Below are 20970 nucleotides of genomic sequence, written 5' to 3'. Positions count from 1 at the left end.
ACAAAAGGCCACTCTAAAATGTTTTTGTTTTTTTTACAAAACACAATGCCACAGATGTCTCAAGTTTTGAGGGAGCATGCCATTGGCATGCTGACTGCAGGAATGTCCACCAGAGCTGTTTCCAGATAAATGTATGTTCATTTCTCTACGCCATTTTAGAGAATTTGGCAGTACGGCCAACCGGCCTCACAACCGCAGACCATGTGTAACCACGCCAGCCCAGGATCTCCACATCTGGCTTCTTCACCTGCAGGATCATCTGAGACCAGCCACCTGGACAGCTGATGAAACGGAGGAGTATATATGTCTGTAATAAAGCCCTTTTTTGCAAATAACTAATTCTGATTGGCTGGGCCTGACCCCTGCCTAGTCATGTGAAATCATGTGAAATAAGTTAGGGCCTAATTAATTTATTTAAATTCACTGATTTCCTTATATGAAAAGTAACTCAGTAAAATCGCTGCAATTGTTACGTTTATATTCTTGGTCAATATATACAGTACCAGTCATTGTAGAATAAGACATCAAAACTATAAAATAACACAAAAGTGTTAAACAAATCAAAATATATTTCAATTTTGAGATTCTTCATTAGTAGCCACCGTTTGCCTTGATGACAGCTTTCTACACTCTTGGCTTTCTCTCAACTAGCTTCATGGGGAATGCTTTTCCAACCGTCTTGAAGGAGTTGAGCACTTGTTGGCTGCTTTTCCTTCACTCTGCGGTCCAACTCATTCCAAACCATCTCAATTGGGTTGAGGTTGGGTGATTGTGGAGGCCAGGTCATCTGATGCAGTTCTCCATCTCTCCCCTGCATGGTCAAATAGCCCTTACACAGCCTGGAGGTGTGTTTAGGGTCATTGTCCTGCAGAAAAATAAATTATAGTCCCACTAAGCGCAAACCAGATAGGATGGCGTATTGCTGCAGAATGCTGTGGTAGCCATGCTGGTTAAGTGTGCCTTGAATTGTAAATAAATCACCGACAGTGTCACAAGCAAAGCACTCCCACACCATCAGACCTCCATGCTTCATGGTGGGAACCACACATGAAAAGATCATCCGTTCACCTATTATGCGTCAAACAAAGATAGTGGTTGGAACCAAAAATCTCAAATTTGGTCTCATGTGTCTCTTACTTGAACTCTGTGAAGCATTTATTTGGGCCGCAATTTCTGAGGCTGGTAACTCTAATGAACTTATCCTCTGAAGCAGAGGTAACTCTGTGTCTTCCTTAAGTGGCGGTCCTCATGAGAGCCAGTTTCATCATAGCGCTTGATGGCTTTTGCGACTGCACTTGAAGAAACTTTCAAAGTTCTTAAAATATTCTGGATTGACTGAGCTTCATGTCTTAAAGTAATGATGGACCATCGTTTCTCTTTGCTTATTTGAGTTGTTCTTGCCATAATATGGACTTGGTCTTTCACCAAATAGGGTTATCTTCTGTACTAACCCTACCTTGTTTAAACACAACTGATTGGCTCAAACGCATTATGAAGTAAATCAATTCCCCAAAATGTACTTTTAACAAGGGACACCTGCTAATTTAAATGCATTCCAGGTGACTACCTCATGAAGCTGGTTGAGAGAATCCCAAGAGTGTGCAAAGCTGTTTTCAAGGCAAAGGCTGGCTATATTGAAGAATCAAATATGTAGAATATATTTTGGTTTGTTTAACACCTTTTTGATTACTTCCACGTGTGTTATTTTATAGTTTTGATGTCTTCACTATTATTCTACAATGTAGAAAATAGTCAAAAATGAAGAAAAACCCTTGAATGAGTAGATGTGTCCAAAGTTTTGACTAGAATGGTATATTACATGACCAAAAGTATGTGGTTTGTTGGAAAGGTGCTATGTTGAAAGTCACTGAGCTCTTCAGTAAGACCATTCTTCTGCCAATGTTTGTCTATGGAGACTGCATGGCTGTATGCTTGATTTTATATAACTGTCAGGAACAGGTGTGGCTGAAATAGCCGAAGGGGCGTCCACATACTTTTGTATATATATAGTGTATATTTCTGTCCAGTTCCTGTGCCGTGATTGGATTGGCATTCATCCTCTCTTTCTATAGCAGGGGTCTTCAACCTTGTCTTGCCCAGGGAACCCTCCCAGGCAAACCGGAGACCCAGGGACCCCTTTCATACATTAGCAAAATAGCATTTTTTTTCACGTCTTGTCTTATCAAGGTGAACGATAATGTCCAGGAGAAGTATTTTAACCGTACCGCAACTGGGAATTGATTCACGTTTAGATGGAGTATATGGTAGATAGGAAGGTCAAAATAATGAACAACTATCACAACTCAGGATATGACCCAAATGCAGACACAAGAGGCGGATAGTTTGGTTCTCATAGTATGTATTATAACAAATGTATTAAAACAAAGGGACAGGCAAAGGGCAGGTAGAGGTTCGTAATCCAAGGCAGAGTCAATCATGGAGAGAACGGCAGGCAGGCTCAGGGTCAGGACAGGCAGAAAGGTCGGAACCTGGGAAGACTAGAAAACAAGAACTTGAAAAACAGGAAATACACTGGTAAGACCTGACAAAACAAGACGAACTGGCAAGAGACAAACAGAAAACGCAGGTATAAATACACAGGGGATAATGGGGAAGAATAGGAGACACTTGGTGGGGGGTGGAGACAAGCGCAAGACAGGTGAAAAAGATCCTGGTGTGACAGCCCCCCCACCCCAGGGGCGCCACCTGGCGTCCTAACCAGGCACATACCTGGTGAGTCCATATAACGTATTATGTGATTTGTTGAACTAAATTTACTTCTGAACTAATTTAGGCATACCTAAACAAATGGGGCAAATACTTATGTAACGACTATATTTTAGTCATTTAATTGTTATATATATATATATATATACACACATACATAGAAATGTTCACTTTGACAGAGTATTTTGTGGAGATCAATGTAAAAAAAAAAGTAATTAAATCTATTTCAATCCCACAAGTTCAAGGGGGTGTACTTTCTATTGGCACTGACTGTACATTGTACTGTCAAATGCATATTGCCACCTAATGGTGAAATAGTAATACACCCCAAGTATAATAACAATTTACTGCATGCATCCTCTTTCTTATACCCTTCAAATACAGTAACTCTGGGCATGTACATTTAATATTAAATGAGGACAGGAATCAAATGTACCTTTGAGAGGTTTCTCAGCTAAACTGTATCCATTTGTCAGCTTTTCCTCTTCCCATCCTAATGTCGAAACACAGTAAAGGGATGGTTTCTCCCACTGACTGGAGAATGGAGAGGACCGTTTGAACAAGAAGAGAAAGCTGAGGGCTTTGTGAGTATATAGGGAGTGACGGACCACCGACGTGAGCGATGAAAGACTCTTCCTGGAGAGAAATAAGGCAATGTTCTAAAAAGCTCAAGGATTGGATCTAGTCTAGCCGCTAGATGGCCCTCCATGATGGATCCAGCTCTCAGCCCCAGAGCTCTCTCAGCTAATATATCTTCTTTATCAGTGGCCTTCCATGTGGTCATGGTGGAAGGGAATACAATCCTCCTTGGCTGGTTGATGGGAGGTAAATCAATGATATCATCTTTAAGCAGAGCAGGTCGCTGGAGATGTTTTTTGGGGTGCTGCACTAGCCTATAGCTTCGAGGGACACATAGCTCTGAAAATGGAAACTTTTGAGAACTTTTGTTTCACTTGGGTGAAACAGATCACTCATGCAGTATACTTCTTGAATCTCCCAATTTTACCAATACTATTGAACAATTTACATAGGATAGAGAGAAGAGATATTGGTTTTCATGTTCACCCAAAAGGTCAATCTAACGCATTGATACAATGCTTTTAAATGTAATTTATTTCAATAGCGTCATGCAATGTTCAAAGAAGATATTCTATTCAGATAGTCTACTACCCTCATCAGCAGTCACAGAATCCTGTCCATGAATTGACTGAACAGTTATATTGCTGCTACTATAAAAACGACCGGTACATTATAGAGAATAATTGTTTCATATGTTTTACATGCAATTAGAACGTGTACATTTACTTACCCCTCTGATAATGTGCGATATTAGAAATGCTTTAACAAACGTTATGATCAGCGTCTCGTCAGCCACTTTAAACTTCCGCATCATGTGATTGCGGAAGTAACTTCACTCTGCGGGTTCAGGGTTCCGCCTCTAAACTAGCTAGCTAAATAAATGGTTATCCCTCTACCCAAAACAAACGACTTTCCTTTTTATAAGACCCATTTGGAATATAGCTGCAATTCACCATTGCATTCTGCAGTAGATATTTAAGGAAACATGGCTGGACGTCTACCGGCTTGTGTAGTTGACTGTGGCACAGGGTAAGTAGCAAGTGCTAATGCTAATAGCTAGCTAACTAATTCATTGGCTTTAGCTAGATGCACCCAGACATGGCATACACGTTGGGCGTGCAAAGTAAACAAATCAAGATAGCTAGCTAGTCAGCAACAACCTTTATTTGCTTCATTTCGTTTAATCTAGCCAGCAAACTAGCTAGTTAACCATTTTAGGTTCAAGAAGATAGCTTGCTAGTAGCTGATTTCCATCAGTGTCCCCCACTCGTTAGAAGTTACATTAGCAGGATGCATTGACTTTAATCTGTTACTGTAGTCTACGTACAATGTATGTTTTAACTTGTGGAAGCGTATAACTGACCTAGTCCATAGACAGTCATGCCACCCGTTAGATGAGTTGTTTACAACCTTTTTCGGTTACTGTACCACCAACTGAATTTTGCTCTGCTCGGACTGAGTACCCCAGAAGTACCCCCCCCCATTGCTTTAGATCATGCATCATGAGCTATAATGATTACACCATTATGATCTATATAACCCACTGAACTTTCTCATGCAATGCATTTGTTGTAGGTACACAAAGATTGGATATGCTGGAAACACAGAGCCACAGTTTATTGTTCCTTCATGTAAGTATTTCTGTGTCACACAGCATCGGTTCCCGAACTCGGTGCACGTTTTGGTTTTTGCCCAAGCACTAAACAGCTGATTCAAATTATCAACTGATCATCAAGCTTTGATCATTTGAATCACCTGTGTAGTGTTAGGGCAAAAAAAAAACACCCCTTGGAGTCCCGAGGACTGAGTTTGGGAAACGCTGTCATACAGTCTTCTAATGATAATGTACCATGCCCATTCATATGTAGCCCTTGATCATGACTATCAGTTCCTTTCCACTACACGGGTCATTGAACGAAGGTGTCTTCTGTACTGAGGAGTTTTGTTAAGAACCGCGAAGCTCGGTCTGAACATTAACACGCATCGCTTGCAGTACGGTTTTGGCAGCATAAGGATATTTTATATCAACGATAAATAATAATGAAAGAAAATAGGGTTAGGGTTCCCACACGGCCATATTTCCATGTTACGGCGCTTGTTTATGGCAAACAGACAGAATAAAGAGTGGGTTACCTGTGCTAAAACGCTATCTGCTTCTTCCGAACACCTGTGTGTAAACGGAAGACGGACGCCACAAATGTGTTGTCACTGATAAATATGGTCAGCTGCAGCGGTGTTAAAACAGTGTACAGTAAGTGTGCATCCTGCATTTTGATTAGATATGAAAGTAGAGGGATTTATGTTTTTAGAAACATACCGCAATTGAGAATCGATTCACGTTTAGATGGAGGTTGTTGGTTGTTTTGGCTTCCAGAGCCAATTCTCCATTTAAACAGAAAATCCTTGGTCTATAAGCCAAATAATGGAGCCTAACTCATAAGGCGGACATACTGTATGGTCATTAGTTAAATGAAGCTGCTGAAAGCATTTTGGTATCGGTCCTTCCTGTTTTTCTTATCTGATTGGAGTGCTCAATGGAAGTAGGCGAACACGCCTAATTCAACAAAATTGTAAAACCACAAAGTTTGAGTTGGCCGCCTTCCTCTAGCAAGGAGTCATCCAGTGGACCCTAAATGGCAATGCTAGCTTGTTAGAGGCACCATAGACTAGTTATTCAGTGATAAATGCAAACCATTTTTGTCTATTTTCAATTATTTTAGCCTATTCACTTGTTTTCAGTACTTGAAACTGTCCAGACACCGCTTGAAAGGAAGCTAGTCCAGCCTATATTCAGTGTTATGGCTCCATAGCAGAAGTGCCCCTGTTGACTAGAATAACGGACAAACTTGCTAAGGCTTGCTAAGGACTTGAAGTAGCCAGTAGATAGATGACATGTGCACGTTTAGGAGCCTGGGTGGATGACAAGTAGGCCTACACATTTAGAGGCTACAAGGAAGTAGTTGAGGGAACAATGTTCATCGTCCGACATTATAATAATATATAATGTATGCCATTTAGCAGACATTTTTATCAAAATCGACTTGCAGTCATGTGTGCATACATTTTATGTACGTGTGGCCCGGGCCACACGTACATAAACCAAAGTGATCAACTTTGTCAATGAAGTCACATTATGCAGATAGTTAAAGGCCCAATGCAACTGTTTTTATGTCAACATCAAATCATATCTGGGTACAATTAAGTACCTTACTGTAATAGTTTTCCATAAAAATAGTCAAAAAGAAACATGTCTTTTAAGCAAAAGATTATAATTCTCAAGCAATAATTTTGCTAGGACTGTTTGGGTGTAGTCTGAGCAGGGTTGGAACAACTGAAAACTAGCTGTTATTGGCAAAGTGGTTTGGAACTCTTTTGTTCTATTAACTTATTTACCATCTCGTGATGTCACCAGACAAGCCGTAACTCCATCCATGCAAAACCTGCTGATTTAGAATGTCCTGTGTCTAATGTATTTTCAAATCGAAAGAGAACGGTGGCTCTCTCCCAGAAGCATAGCTGGTGCGTAAAAAACACAAATTCAGACAAAGGGGTGTAATTGGTTCACACTCAAAAAGTTGTCGGATAAAGCTTACTTCATTATTCAATGTTGTGAAAATAATTAAAAACATCCAATAACTTTTAGTTGAAAACAATGTATGTGACATTGATATTAGTCAAACATTTATTCCAGCGATAAAATTGACTAAAAAGCTCAAGTAGGTTAAATTTGGTCATAAGGTCAGTATCGTCCAAAACAGAGTTTTGTGAGATTTGTGTTCAAGAGTTTGTCATGATTTAAGGGTTTGGTTTTGATTTCAACAACGCCCATTACCACAGGATATCCAGTCATATGGAAGACCACAGACAGCGAGACAAACTTGCCCAGCGGCTCAGACTTTGTTTACATAAAACAAGACGTCACAAAAATGTTTTACTTAAGAAATACTGCACCAAACACCTTAGCTAGATGTAAAACTGTGCGACTAAAAGCTCCTCTGCAACAACGTCAAAGTAAAGTAAATATTTCTCAAGCTATTTTACGGTGAATTACAAACCACTCCCTCGGCCCTACCAACTCGCTCAGAGGGTGTCCGTTGTCACCTGTTGCTGACTACTCAGAGGGAGACTTTCAGAGTGGCAGGGGGTTCAATAAACCAACTTTAGGACACACTTGTGACTTGAATGATGCAATTCATGTGCCACATTCAAATAATAAAACACATGAAATTCCAAATAACAAATCCCCCCCCCCCCCACCTATTTACAAGATGTAAACCTCTAACATTTAATTTGGGAGGTATTCCATTTGTTACATGTCAAGTTTTAAATCGGTTGAAAACAAATGCATGTGTCATGTAATTAGGCACTCCTCTCCATTCTTTTGTATGAAATTGCGCAAACTCCAAACATATGCATGTTGGGATACCACTTCACGCTGGAGCATGCAGTCTTGCTGGCTTGGTCGAAATGGCTATCAGAGGGTCTAAGTAAGCCTCTACACCCTCTAATTTCCACTCCCACAGCTTTGAGGCACTTGTGCATGTGGCGGAGGCATTCGTGAATGCGCCATTGTAGGGGCGATGGTAGGGGGGTGATAAAGCATGAGATTCCCGCTAATTATCAAAAGCTAGAAAAGAGCTGTTCAATTCTACAACCACCTAAAAGGAAGTGTTTCCCAGACCTTCCATAACAAAGCTGTCACTTACAGAGATATTAACCTAGAGAAGAGTCCCCTAAGCATGCTGGTCCTGGGGCATTTTTCACAAACATAAACAGACTCCACAGAGGACAGCAACACAATTGGACTCATCTGAATCATGAAAAAACAAAAAGATAATTACTTGATACATTGGAAGGAAATTACAAATAAACTGAGCAAACTGGAATGCTATTTGGCCCTAAACAGAGAGTACACAATGGCAGAATACCTGACCACTGTGACTCACCCAAAATGAAGGAAAGCTTTGACTATGTACAGACTCAGTGAGCATAGCCTTGCTATTGAGAGAGGCCGCTGTTGGCAGACCTGGCTCTCAAGAGAAGACAGGCTATGTGCACACTGCCCACAAAATGAGATGGAAACTGAGCTGCACTTCCTAACCTCCTGCCAAATGTATGACCATATTAGAAAACAAATGTACATTTTGATAAACTCCCATATCTATTGGGTGAAATACCACCGTGTGCCATCAGAGCAGCAAGATTTGTGACACGTTGCCACAAGAAAAGGGCAACCAGTGAAGAACAAACACCATTGTAAACACATATGTTTGTTTATTTTCCCTTTTGTACTTTAACTATTTTCACATTGTTGTAACACTGTACATAGCCATATTATGTTATTTGAAATGTCTCTATTCCTTTGAAACTTTGGTGAGAGTAATGTTTACTGTTAATTTAATTGTTTATTTATCTATTTCACTTGCTTTTGCAATGTAAACCTATGTTTCCCATGCCAATAAAGCCATTTGTCTTGATTTAAATTTAATTGAATTCATTCTGACTATTTTTTGAGAAAGTGATACTGGCTTTATTCCTATGGTGTATCATGGGGAACAAACATCCGTAACCGCCACATCGAACCACACCCCCGTGACTGAAATCTTGTTTTTCGTAATGAGCAACTGGAAAAACCCATGTAGAATCAGTGCGTTCAGTATTTCTTTAATAAAAATGTGTGTCTTTGTTTACTGACTTTACAAGACCTATCGAAGTAATAGGCTTGCCACTCATTGAGTTTCTTCTCATGGTTAGCATCAGCAGTTTCCTTTCCCTATGCTTGATTTAATCAGCCCACCTTTGTAAAGTTGACTATCAGCACACTCAAGTCATGATGTTTCAATCAACAATGTCCAAACCATATCTAGGCTGGTACTAAGGATTGATGGCGTTGAATCTTCCTAAACTTCAGGTATTGCCATCAAAGAGTCGGCCAAGGTTGGAGACCAAGCCCAGCGCAGGATGACGAAGGGGGTGGACGATCTGGACTTTTACATCGGTGACGAGGCAATAGACAAACCAAATTATGCAACAAAGGTACATTGCATTTTCCAGTGATGGGAGGTCTACTTAAAGGCTAACCTGCAGGCTCTACATACATTTTTGGACTTATATTCTAAAGTAATTAATATAATTTAATTTATAACTTCCTCATAAGCTTGGTTCAACTGGCATATCCCATCAGAACTGAAATATAATCTTGTTTTTACTCCAATGTTTGTAAACAAAACATGGTGAAACCTACTATGTTGGATGGTCAGTCCTTGCAACCATATATCTATCTATGCTTTTTAGAGTGGTTAAATTTCTTCACCCCATTAGTCAGATTTTTACCGAAACTGTCGGAGAGTTTGCTTTATTGTTTCAACTGTAGATTTAAATGTAAATGTTAAATGTAAAGTCATGCGGAATGCCTGTTAGAACTGAGTAGAACTAGAAAAATAATGGTGTGTGTGTGTGGTTGTTCTTGTTACAGTGGCCCATTCGTCATGGGATCGTGGAAGACTGGGATCTCATGGAGAGGTTCATGGAACAGGTCATCTTCAAGTATCTGAGGGCAGAGCCCGAGGACCACTACTTCCTCTTGGTACGTTCATAACATGCACATTAGTGTGGAAATTATGCTACCTAGTAGCAGGAACCTATGGGATTTGTACTTTTCTTCTCCACAGACAGAGCCCCCTCTGAATACCCCTGAAAACAGAGAGTACACAGCAGAGATTATGTTTGAGTCCTTCAATGTTCCAGGTCTTTACATCGCTGTACAGGTAAATCCTCTCTACGTTCTATGTTGGTTCTATATAATCTCTTCCCTGCACCTCTTCATGGTCAAGTCAAACTTGATTTCGAATGCATTATCACAACTCTCAATACACTTCACAGAGAAAATTATGGTGTCCGCGAAACCTCTGGGTGGATCACAGTTCTGGGACCCTTTTCAAAACAGGAGTAGGAGTGCTGATCTAGGATCAGATCTCCCCACTGACTATATGTAATCTTATTGATTGTGATCTAAAAGGCTAAACTGATCCTAGATTAGCACTCCTGATCTGAGACTCTTTGAATACATGTTGTAATCATTAGTGGAAAGTGACACGGTCTGTGTTTTCCTCCTCAGGCGGTCCTGGCGCTGGCAGCCTCATGGACCTCCAGACAAGTGGGCGAAAGGACACTGACAGGGACGGTGATTGATAGCGGTGATGGGGTCACTCACGTCATCCCAGTGGTGGGTACATGCCTTCGATCATCATTCCATGTAGTCTTTACTAGAACTGGGTCATGTTTAGTAGGAGGCAAATGTTTTGAAGCAAAGTGAAATGGGGAGGAACTTCCTGAACTTGTCCAACAAGAACACATTTTCTTAATCTGTTGCAAAAGTTTGGTACGGTGTGCCCTACTGAACACTCCTCGGCTGTATTCGAACTACAGTTGAAGTCGGAAGTTTACATACCGTAGCCAAATACATTTAAACTCAGTTTTTCACAATTCCTGACATTTAATCCTCGTAAAAATTCCCTGTTTTTAGGTCAGTTAGGATCACCACTTTATTTTAAGAATGTGTAATATCAGAATAATAGTAGAGAGTGATTTATTTCACCTTTAATTTCTTTCATCACATTCCCAGTGTGTCAGACGTTTACATACACTCAATTAGTATTTGGTAGCATTGCCTTAACTTGTTTAACTTGGGTCAAACGTTTCGGGTAAGCTTCTACAAGCTTCCCACAATAAGTTGGGTGAATTTTGGCCCCTTCCTCCTGACAGAACTGGTGTAACTGAGTCAGGTGTGTAGGCCTCGTTGCTCGTACACGCTTTTTCGGTTCTGCTCACAAGTTTTCTATAGGATTGAGGTCAGGACTTTGTGATGGCCACTCCAATACCTTGACTTTGTTGTCCTTAAGCCATTTTGCCACAACTTTGGAAGTATGCTTGGGGTCATTGTCCATTTGGAAGACCCATTTGCGACCAAACTTTAACTGATGTCTTGAGATGTTGCGTCAATATATACACCATTTTCCTGCTTCATGATGCCTTCTATTTTGTGAAGTGCTCCAGTCCCTCCTGCAGCAAAGCACCCCCACAACATGATGCTGCCACCCCTGTGCTTCACGGTTTGGATGGTGTTCTTCGGCTTGCAAGCCTCCCTCTTTTTCCTCCAAACATAACGATGGTCATTTTGGCCAAACGGTTCTATTTTTGTTTCATCAAAGTATGATCATTGTCCCCATGTGCAGTTGCAAACCGTAGTCTGGCTTTTTTTATGGCGGTTTTGGAGCAGTGGTTTCTTCCTTGCTGGTTATGTCGATATAGGACTCGTTTTACTGTGGCTATAGATGCTTTTGTACCGGTTTCCTCCCGCATCTTCACAAGGTCCTTTGCTCTTGTTCTGGGATTGATTTTCACTTTTTGCACAAAGTACATTAATCTCTAGGAGACAGAACGTGTCCCCTTCCTGAGCGGTATGACAGCTGCGTGGTCCCATGGTGTTTATACTTGCATACTATTGTTTGTACAGATGAACATGGTACCTTCAAGCGTTTGGAAATTGCTCCCAAGGATGAACCAGATTTTTTTTTCCTGAAGTCTTGGCTGATTTCTTTAGATTTTCCCATGATATCAAAGCGGCACTGAGTTTGAAGGTAGGCCTTGAAATACATCCACAGGTACACCTCCAATTGACTCAAAATATGTCAATTAGTCTATCAGAAGCTTCTAAAGCCATGACAACATTTTCTGGAATTTTCCAAGCTGTTTAAAGGCACAGTCAACCTAGTGCATGTAAACTTCTGACCCACTGGAATTGTGAAACAGTGAAATAATCTGTCTCTAAACAATTGTTGGAAAAATTACTTGTCATGCACAAAGTAGATGTCCTAACCAACTTGCCAAAACTATAGTTTGTTAACAAGAAATTTGTGTAGTGGTTGAAAAACGAGTTTTAATGACTCGAACCTAAATGTATGTAAACTTCCAACTATTGCTAACACATACATGGTAACGTATTGCATTCCTGTATGAGTGATAATGGATTGTGTGGTTGATTGGTGTTGTGTTTTCTTCCAGGCGGAAGGCTACGTAATCGGTAGCTGTATAAAGCATATCCCCATCGCTGGTCGAGACATCACCTACTTCACCCAGCAGCTGCTGAGAGAGCGGGAGGTGGGCATCCCACCAGAGCAGTCATTGGAAACAGCCAAAGCCGTCAAGGTACCTACACATTTCTAACTTTTTGTTCCCTACACAAACCGAAGGAATTTATACATGTATTATTTGTGAGCATTTCTCAGGTTCAACAGCAGATGTCAGTATTGCTGCACCATTGACCAGAGATGTACAGTCACAGATCATGACTCCTTCTTGTTAACTCTTTGGCATCTACCCAGTGTCTTATGTATACTTGTTTATGACTTACAATTGATAACGATTCCATATTGTGTTCCAGGAAAGGTTCAGTTATGTCTGCCCTGACCTGGTGAAAGAGTTCAACAAGTACGATACGGACGGCTCTAAGTGGATCAAGCAGTACACGGGCATCAACTCCATCAGCAAGAAAGAGTTCACCATCGACGTGGGCTACGAGCGCTTCCTCGGCCCCGAGATCTTCTTCCACCCAGAGGTATGATCCCATTGACTTTCAATATATATTGTTGTGCTTGTATTATGTAATGTATCTAGTGCTGAGCGATTGTAGTGCTTTTTGGTTTGATTATTAAAACATAATTAAGGATTTTGGTTTTGAAAATAATTTTTAAACATTAAATCCATTGTGCAGTATGTGGGTTGAATACTGTAACACAGAATAAAACAATTAATAAAAGTCTCATGATGGTAGTGACCGCCCATTACTGCTTATCACCTATAACCATAATTTATTCACATTACTTTACTTTAATAAAATATTTCAGTTGTGTATATTACATTTGTTTTATTTGATGACTTTATTATTTAATTCCAAGTCATCATCTCTTTAGAGTTGATGCTCATGCTGTCTGACAAAATAACTATTTTGTAGTTCTTCAAAGTAAATTAGGCATATTTTAATGACTGCTGAATACCAACTATCAATCACTTAGATCATGTATATTCAGGTAGAGATATACTATATATACAAAAGTATGTGGACACCCCTTCAAATTAGTGGATTCGGCTAGTTCAGCCACACCCGTTGCTGACAGGTGTATAAAATTGAGCACACCGCCATGCAATCTCTATAGACAAACATTGGCAGTAGAATGGCCTTACTGCAGAGCTTGGACTTTCAACGTGGCACCGTCATAGGATGGCACCGTCATAGGATGCCACCTTCCCAACAAGTCAGTTCGTCAAATGTTTGCCCTGCTATAGCTGTGCCGGTCAACTGTAAGTGCTGTTATTGAGAAGTGGAAACATCTAAGAGCAACAACGGCTCAGCCGCGAAGTGGTAGGCCACACAAGCTCACAGAACAGGACCACCATGTGCTGATGCGCATAAAAATTGTCTGTCCTTGGTTGCAACACCCACTACTGAGTTCCAAATTGCCTCTAGAAGCAATGTCAGCACAATAACTGTTTGTCGGGAGCTTCATGAAATGGGTTTTGATGGCCGAGCAGCCGCACACAAGCCTAAGATCACCATGCGCAATGCCAAGCGTCTGCTGGAGTAGTGTATAGCTCGCCACCATTGGACTCTGGAGCAGGGAAAATTAGTTCTCTGGAGTGATGAATCACACTTCACCATCTGGCAGTCCAACAAACAAATCTGGGTTTGGTGGATGCCAGGTGAACGTGGCAACAGTTTGGGGAAGGCCCGTTCCTGTTTTCAGCATGACAATAGCCCCGTGCACAAAGCAAGGTGCATGCAGAAATGGTTTTTTCGAGATCGGTGTGGAAGAACTTGACTAGCCTGCACAGAGCCCTGACATCAACCCTATCGAACACTATTGGGATGAATTGGAACGTCGACTGCATGCCAGGCCTAATCGCCCAACATCAGTGCCCTACCTCACTAACGATCTTGTGGCTAAATGGAAGCAAGACCATGCAGCACTGTTCCTACATCTAGTGGAAAGCCTTCCCAGAAGAGTGGAGGCTGTTATATCCTCAAAGGGTGGACCAACTCCATATTAATGCCAATGATTTTGGAATGAGATGTTCGACGAGCAGGTGTCATAGTGTAACTCGCCAAGTAACAGCTGCTCTCTGTATCACCTCACGACCACGCATTCTTCTCTGTTCAGTAGCAAGCATAAAATAAACTGATTGGACAAATAGATGCACAATGGATTATGGTCATTGTAGTTAATTACCATGTTTTTATGTGCTAACCTACGTGGAATATTGGCCTGTTGGAAACGACAACTCCCTACTACATTGCACAGTTCAGGCTAGATCTGATTTATCTCTAGAGAAACTGTGCGATGTGCAGCATTGAGCTCCCAGGAGAAAACTGAACTGACATTGGTCAATTAGTTGTTTAAAAAAATGAAAAATAACTGACATTTCTGTTAATTACATTGGTTGTACTGTATTATACTTTTCTCCTCCCACAGTTTGCCAACCCTGACTTCACCCAGCCCATCTCAGAGGTTGTTGATGAGGTCATTCAGAACTGCCCTATTGACGTCAGACGTCCCCTCTATAAGGTACGCCTGTGGAGTTCAAGTTCGTTTTATTTCATTCACATGACAGGCGACAAGAACGTTGTGTCTGACAATATAAAAGCAGCCCTCATGATTTATTAAAACTATAAATTTATGCCACATACTGAGACTTGTCTCCATCCAGAAATTATGAGGATGAAATGGGTTTTACTTTCTAAATGATCTATTCAGGAGTATTTCAAGGTTCCCTGTCTGTTGCTATGCAGAACATTGTGCTCTCTGGAGGCTCCACTATGTTCCGAGATTTTGGCCGTCGTCTGCAGAGGGACCTGAAAAGGACAGTGGACGGCAGACTGAAACTCAGTGAGGAACTGAGCGGTGGCAAGTTGAAGGTGAGAACCGATTTACATTTGACCTAGTCAGCTGAAGCACTCTTATAGGGATGCTACATCTTTATGGGTGTTGTGGCTCCTAAAATGTTCAAAATGATGTCATATTTTGCATTTCCAGCATAATCATCTCGTGTTATTTCCTCAATAATGACCTATGTTTCATGTTCTTTTGCCAGCCCAAACCCATCGACGTGCAAGTCATCACTCACCACATGCAGAGATACGCTGTTTGGTTTGGCGGGTCCATGTTGGCATCAACTGTGAGTTCTAAAACTTAGAGGGGTCTTTGTCTGTTAACTCATGTTACTATCAGAAATATATATATTCTACTGATGTAAAAGCTCAAGACAGACACTTGGAGGCTTTGTTAGCCTTGGTTAGAATATAAAATTGGAAACTTGAAGGGAAAAGTGTACACCAACAAATAATAACGGTCATATCTACTCTTTCCTCAGCCGGAATTTTACCAAGTGTGCCACACCAAAAAAGACTATGAGGAGATCGGACCGAGTATCTGCCGCCATAACCCTGTCTTCGGGGTCATGTCTTAAAAAGGACTTCCCTCAGTTATCACTGGAGCTTGCAGTTGGAGCAGAATGGAGTGGACGGACAGAGGCAGAGTGGCATTACTGCACTATGGTCGCTGCTTAATCTAGCCTATTTCCAGGGCTGCGGTTACAGACAAAATACAGGAAGAGAATGACATAGAAATAGAAGGACTAGATTCTATTCCTATGGAGAATGACTCATTTATCAACTGCAGACCAAACTATCAGGTTGACAAATGGGGGTGAATATCTATGTAAAAGAGAAGGATATGGTGTCTTAAAGCCAAAAACATTCTCAGAGCAATTGTGTGGACACAAAGTAATGTGCAAGAACAGGATAAAAGTAATGTGCAAGAACAGGATAATAAAGTGAACTCCTGTATGATTAAGTATGTGCCCGTTATTTCTATGGTATCCACACATACAGAAATTAAGTACAGTTGGATTATATTTACTCAATAGCTCTTTTTTTTCCAGATGCACTTCTCTGTGTGTTCAAGGGTATAGCTTGTTTGTTTCATATTATTGAGTTTATATATATTAAATATATATTTTTGGGGTGGACAAGAACCCATAACGCATGTAATATTGATAGTGGTTATATTCTCTCAAGCTATAACGTAGTCTTACCATCCCCATTTTTTTTTGTTTTGTTGTGTGGTCGCTTTGTGGATTGGTTTGGAATAATCCATGAGTCCCTGAATCATACAGTATCTTCACCAAAAAAAGTTACATGTATTATCCGTTAAATTGAAATGATTGTTAGACCATCATTGCTGTCGAGGATCTCGTGTATTTCAACGCCTACCCACATTCCAATAAAGGCAGACAGATATTTCTATAAATGTGTCTCGATGGTTTTGGCCTGAAAGGACTATTTTAATGTTACAGTAAGTGTCTTAAGTCTAGAAAGTGCTTTCGATATGTAACTTTCAAAACAAGGTGAATGAACAAAGCAGTAAACTGAAGATGAAATGATATTCAGCAATGGAATCCCCCCCCCCCCCCAAATACATTTCAGGGAGTGACTACATCAGGAATTAACATACAATAGACAAATGAGTTGTATATACCAAAGATGGTGTATAAACAAAAATGTGTTTAATATGGCTGTTTACCATTTAAAATCAAGGTTCCTGTCTGTAAGTGGGTGTTCCCTCTCGTGTGAGCATGCTTTCCCGCATGAGCTCAGGGTTCCTCCATTTTGGTCGTGTTCCCCCTGCTCAGACGTTGCATGCATCAACCAATGGTTGTGTGCTCTTAGCTGATAATTAACGATCCAGGTGTTTTAAGATCTGGGGCCTGTTGCACAAAACTAGGATAAGGGATTAAGCCAGGATATCTTGGTGATCCTGGCTCAATTGATCCGTAATCTGGTTGCACTAAAGATGGATAGGGGGCAGGAGGATATGTTATGGTATAAATTACCATGGAGATTTATTCTGTGGAGCTAGCCTGCTCCAGACCAGGCTAAATTCCAGGATCTATTTAATCTCATCCCTAATGTCAGTCAGCAGTCACCACAAATGGAAACCAATAGTTATTTCACTGCTCACTATACATTGTTATCACATATAACTAGACCCACTGTTATTTAAACGTTTGTGATCATTAATTTCAATGATTTTGGATAAAAAATGATTTTTAGATGATGTTGCTATCATTAGATAATTTACAGTTTCCCATAGACTATAAGGCTATATATAAAATGCTAGAATATTAGGGCCACAGAGGGGAAAAAAACACAAGTCATAATATTGTAACCAGTTGTTTTAAAGGAGGACAGTTGTTAAAATGACAGATGTGGGGCATTTCGTGAAATTGTACTTCAGTATGGTTTCATAAACAAAGACATGCTGATGTGCCAGAATATTAAGTATCACATTGTCATAAGTATCAAAACTGTAAAAACAATATGTAGCTTTTCTGCAGAAAGAACCAGCCTCATAAATTTATGACTTTATCCTTTTTCTTCAGTGTGGCCCTAGTACTCTGTCATATAAACAAATACACATTCCATATGAATATAAAAACACAATGTGTAACATTATGTTCCTTTATTGAATAAGGACAAAACAAAGCAGGTAAACCATCAGCTCCTTTCAAAACTGAAGTCACAGTGACTCTACAAGATGGAAAGCACAGAATCTAAGCATATTATACAAAATGATACATATACAGACCTTTGAATGTGTATAACACACCCTGCATGTCTGCACACTAAAATAAATGCAGGACAAATCCATACACATCAACTGAACAGACAAATGAATGGATGCAGTAGCCTCCCTGCAGCCTTGTATTACACACAGTATACCGCACAAACATCATAAGAGGCCAAATTCGTCAAAAAACGAACCCAAAAAAACCCAAATTCCTCTGCCACCGCAGGACATATTTAACCAAAATTGAAAGCACACATACTAACTAAAATAATTCAACACATATTGGTCCCTCAGCAGCCGACCACTGTCGTCATCAGGGAAGATTGCCGGATTGTCCCAGTCCATGGCTGGTGGCACTCTGGGGGCCCTCTCCTTCCTCAGGCAGGCCACATTGTGGAGGACAGCACAAGCCACAGTAATATCACATGCCCTAACAGGGCTGACCCTTAATTTGTGAAGGCAGTGAAAGCGTGCCTTCAGGAGGCCAAAGGTCATTTCAACTCTGGCCCTGGTCCTGGCATGGGCATGGTTGTAGGCCTGCTGTGCTTCCTGGGGGTCTGTGAAAGGTGTCAGGAGAAAAGGCTGGCAGCCATACCCCCTGTCTCCCAGCAACACACCAGAGAATTCACCTGTCAACACAAAATCTCATCATTACTACCTCATAAACACAGTGATATTCTTGACACAGCCATGATGGTTATAAATAGGGGTTGTGTGGCTTACCTTGTGATAGGCACTGATAGATTTCAGAGGCCTGAAAGATTCTGGAGTCATGGACTGAGCCAGGCCATTTTGCCACAACATTGCTGATCACACAGTCAGCATTGCAGACCATCTGAAATCATAAGATGAGGAATATTACACCAATCAATGCACATCACTGGCAATGCAGAGTGTTCGTCAATGGACAATATCAAAAAGTTATGTTCACCTGAACATTAATGCTGTGAAAGGATTTCCTATTCACAAAATCGGCCTCATGGGCACCTGAGGGGGCTTTTATCCTTATGTGTGTGCAGTCCACTGCACCAATGACATTGGGGAAACCTGTCACACAAAGTAATGAGTATCCTACTATGTGTTAACAGTTGTCCTGTAATTTGTAGATCCTCTTACCTGCAATCCTATAGAACTCCTCTTTGATGTCACAGAGTCTTCTGTGGCCAGGGAAGGAGATGAAGACATCTGCTAATGCTTTGATAGCCAGACACACACTCCTTATTGTGCGGCAAATTGTGGCCTTGTTCAGCTGTTCTGCATCCCCCACTGAGTACAGGAAGGCTCCACTAGCAAAAAAGCGCAAGGCCACACAAACCATTTGCTCCACACTCAGTGCATGGCTCCGTGCAGTGCGGTGCTTAATCCTGGGACCCAGTAGTCTGCATAGATACCTGATGCCATCTGCAGAAAACCTGTATCTTTCATATAGATGGTCATCAGGGAAGGCCAGTGGGTCCAACCGGTCCCTGAAGACCCTTTCTCACCTGAAGGCTCTCCTCAGCACAAGTGCTTTTTCATCCACCACATCTCGCACGAATGGGCATGCCATTGTCAGAGCAGAAAGGAATACACAATTTTGGGCCTTCATATAGGCTAGTGGCCACACCTGGTGCTGGGGGGGGTGGGCAAAAGAGGGCGATGCCTTATAACGATGACTTGGTTGTACTGATTGCTGGGAAAATAAAAAAAACCTTAGAAAGATGCCACCGTCCTGTGTGCTCACAATAAGAGCTCATATGTCATGGCTCACTTGACTTTACGAGAATATACCTAATTTTTATTTTGAGCTGTGTCATCTTCTTGGAGCTGGGGGAGGAAAGAAAAATAATGATTAATACATTTGTGTTACAGTTAGCATACAGTGTACATTGAAGGCATATCTCACCTCCCTCTCAAGTTTTTTTATTTCAAGGTCCAGTTTCCTAATTGTCCTCTTTTTTATTTCGAACTCCAGTGCAAGATTTTCCATATTTTTCTTCTTGTACTGAATGTCTATGTCTGCCAGTTCTATTTGGCACCGGAGGTGGTTGCCATACAACTTTCTGATAGCTTGTGAGCTCTGTGAACACAATACAATTAGCGCAGCTGGAATTTGGCAGGATGTGGTGTCCTTTTATTAATACGCACTATGTTGCCAGGCTGGTTTTCCCACTGTATAGCATCTGGGTCCTGTAAAAGAAATTAGATTTTTTGATTTTGATGAGGACTCCTCACCATTGTAGAGTAAATAGTACTTTCACAGTCTTAACATGATACCTCATGCCTTCTGGAATCCAGAGAGATGGTCTCCTCCTCATCATCGTCTCCATCATGTGCTGTTGCTGCTGCACTGGGGCCTTCACCCTATCACATTTAATCGGATTCATATTGAAGCTAGTAGACAAGACATGCCAGGCCTACAGTATGCCTTTGATGGAGTACTCACTGGATCAGCATCGTCTGGTGTTTGTGCTGGTGGCTCTAACAGGAACACAGTGCTGCCAGACACTGCAAGGCAATAGGTAAACCAAAGTCAGACAGTCCAAATTGATTCAATATGAATGTGGTTGTATCCCATGTAGAGATGGAAGGACATACCTTGAATGAAGCGGGTGGCATCTTGGGAGGAACCTATGCTCGTCTCTTTCCCCCCAGGGATCCCCTCTAAGACGGGCCTGCCTTTATTTAGCTCCAAGGCCATGTCCTCTGCTGGGGTAAGGTCAGCCTTTGGTGACCCACCACCCGTGCCTTGTCTGTGGGTATTCTTTTTCACTGCTAAAACAGTACAGACAATGTGTGAGCAGGCACCTTCTGGGTACAATATATGCTTGTGCTTTGTTAAATATTAGTCAGGGACCATACCATTCTGCAGAATGTTCTTGTATTTGATTTTGACCTGCTGCCATGTCCGTTTTGGCCCGTTCATGTTTAATCTACACACACACACACACACACACACACACACACACACACACACACTTAATGGAGTCACACTGCAAAA

The 20970-nt window shown here is 41.2% G+C and overlaps 1 protein-coding gene and 2 long non-coding RNA genes across 3 annotated transcripts in view; 1 reads left to right on the top strand and 2 right to left on the bottom strand.

The window, feature by feature from the left end:
• The window catches only part of LOC110527457 (uncharacterized), a 5140-nt gene extending 1006 nt beyond the window's left edge, over positions 1-4134 (bottom strand). Inside the window, exon 1 of the long non-coding RNA XR_002474135.3 lies at positions 4037-4134. This is a non-coding gene — a long non-coding RNA (uncharacterized LOC110527457). The remainder of the gene's footprint in view (positions 1-4036) is intronic.
• On the top strand, positions 4061-16214 carry LOC110527456 (actin-related protein 3). The gene is made up of 12 exons (XM_021608732.3): positions 4061-4335; positions 4882-4937; positions 9218-9342; positions 9782-9892; positions 9978-10073; positions 10424-10531; positions 12370-12513; positions 12749-12922; positions 14835-14927; positions 15152-15277; positions 15454-15537; positions 15733-16214. The coding sequence occupies exons 1-12, from the start codon at positions 4292-4294 to the stop codon at positions 15826-15828; spliced, it is 1257 nt and encodes a 418-aa protein (XP_021464407.1). The 5' UTR covers positions 4061-4291; the 3' UTR covers positions 15829-16214.
• A 4196-nt stretch (positions 16215-20410) lies between these two features.
• On the bottom strand, positions 20411-20970 carry LOC149982325 (uncharacterized). The gene is made up of 3 exons (XR_016497517.1): positions 20832-20970; positions 20568-20744; positions 20411-20477 (listed from the first exon to the last, which is right to left on the bottom strand). It is a non-coding gene; the product is annotated as an uncharacterized LOC149982325 (long non-coding RNA).

The sequence above is a fragment of the Oncorhynchus mykiss genome, chromosome 7 (assembly GCF_057628025.1).
Source record: "Oncorhynchus mykiss isolate SJ-2025 chromosome 7, ASM5762802v1, whole genome shotgun sequence".
Taxonomy (NCBI): domain Eukaryota; kingdom Metazoa; phylum Chordata; class Actinopteri; order Salmoniformes; family Salmonidae; genus Oncorhynchus; species Oncorhynchus mykiss.
Note: the sequence above shows the minus strand (reverse complement) of the source record. Positions and strands in the feature narration are given on the sequence as shown.

Excerpts from the sequence above, each read along its gene's own strand:
- LOC110527456 (XM_021608732.3), top strand. The coding sequence starts at position 4,292 with ATGGCTGGACGTCTACCGGCTTGTGTAGTTGACTGTGGCACAGG. Across the intron at positions 4,336-4,881 it reads GTAGTTGACTGTGGCACAGG|GTACACAAAGATTGGATATG; the intron begins GTAAGTAGCAAG and ends CATTTGTTGTAG. Across the intron at positions 4,938-9,217 it reads ACAGTTTATTGTTCCTTCAT|GTATTGCCATCAAAGAGTCG; the intron begins GTAAGTATTTCT and ends CCTAAACTTCAG.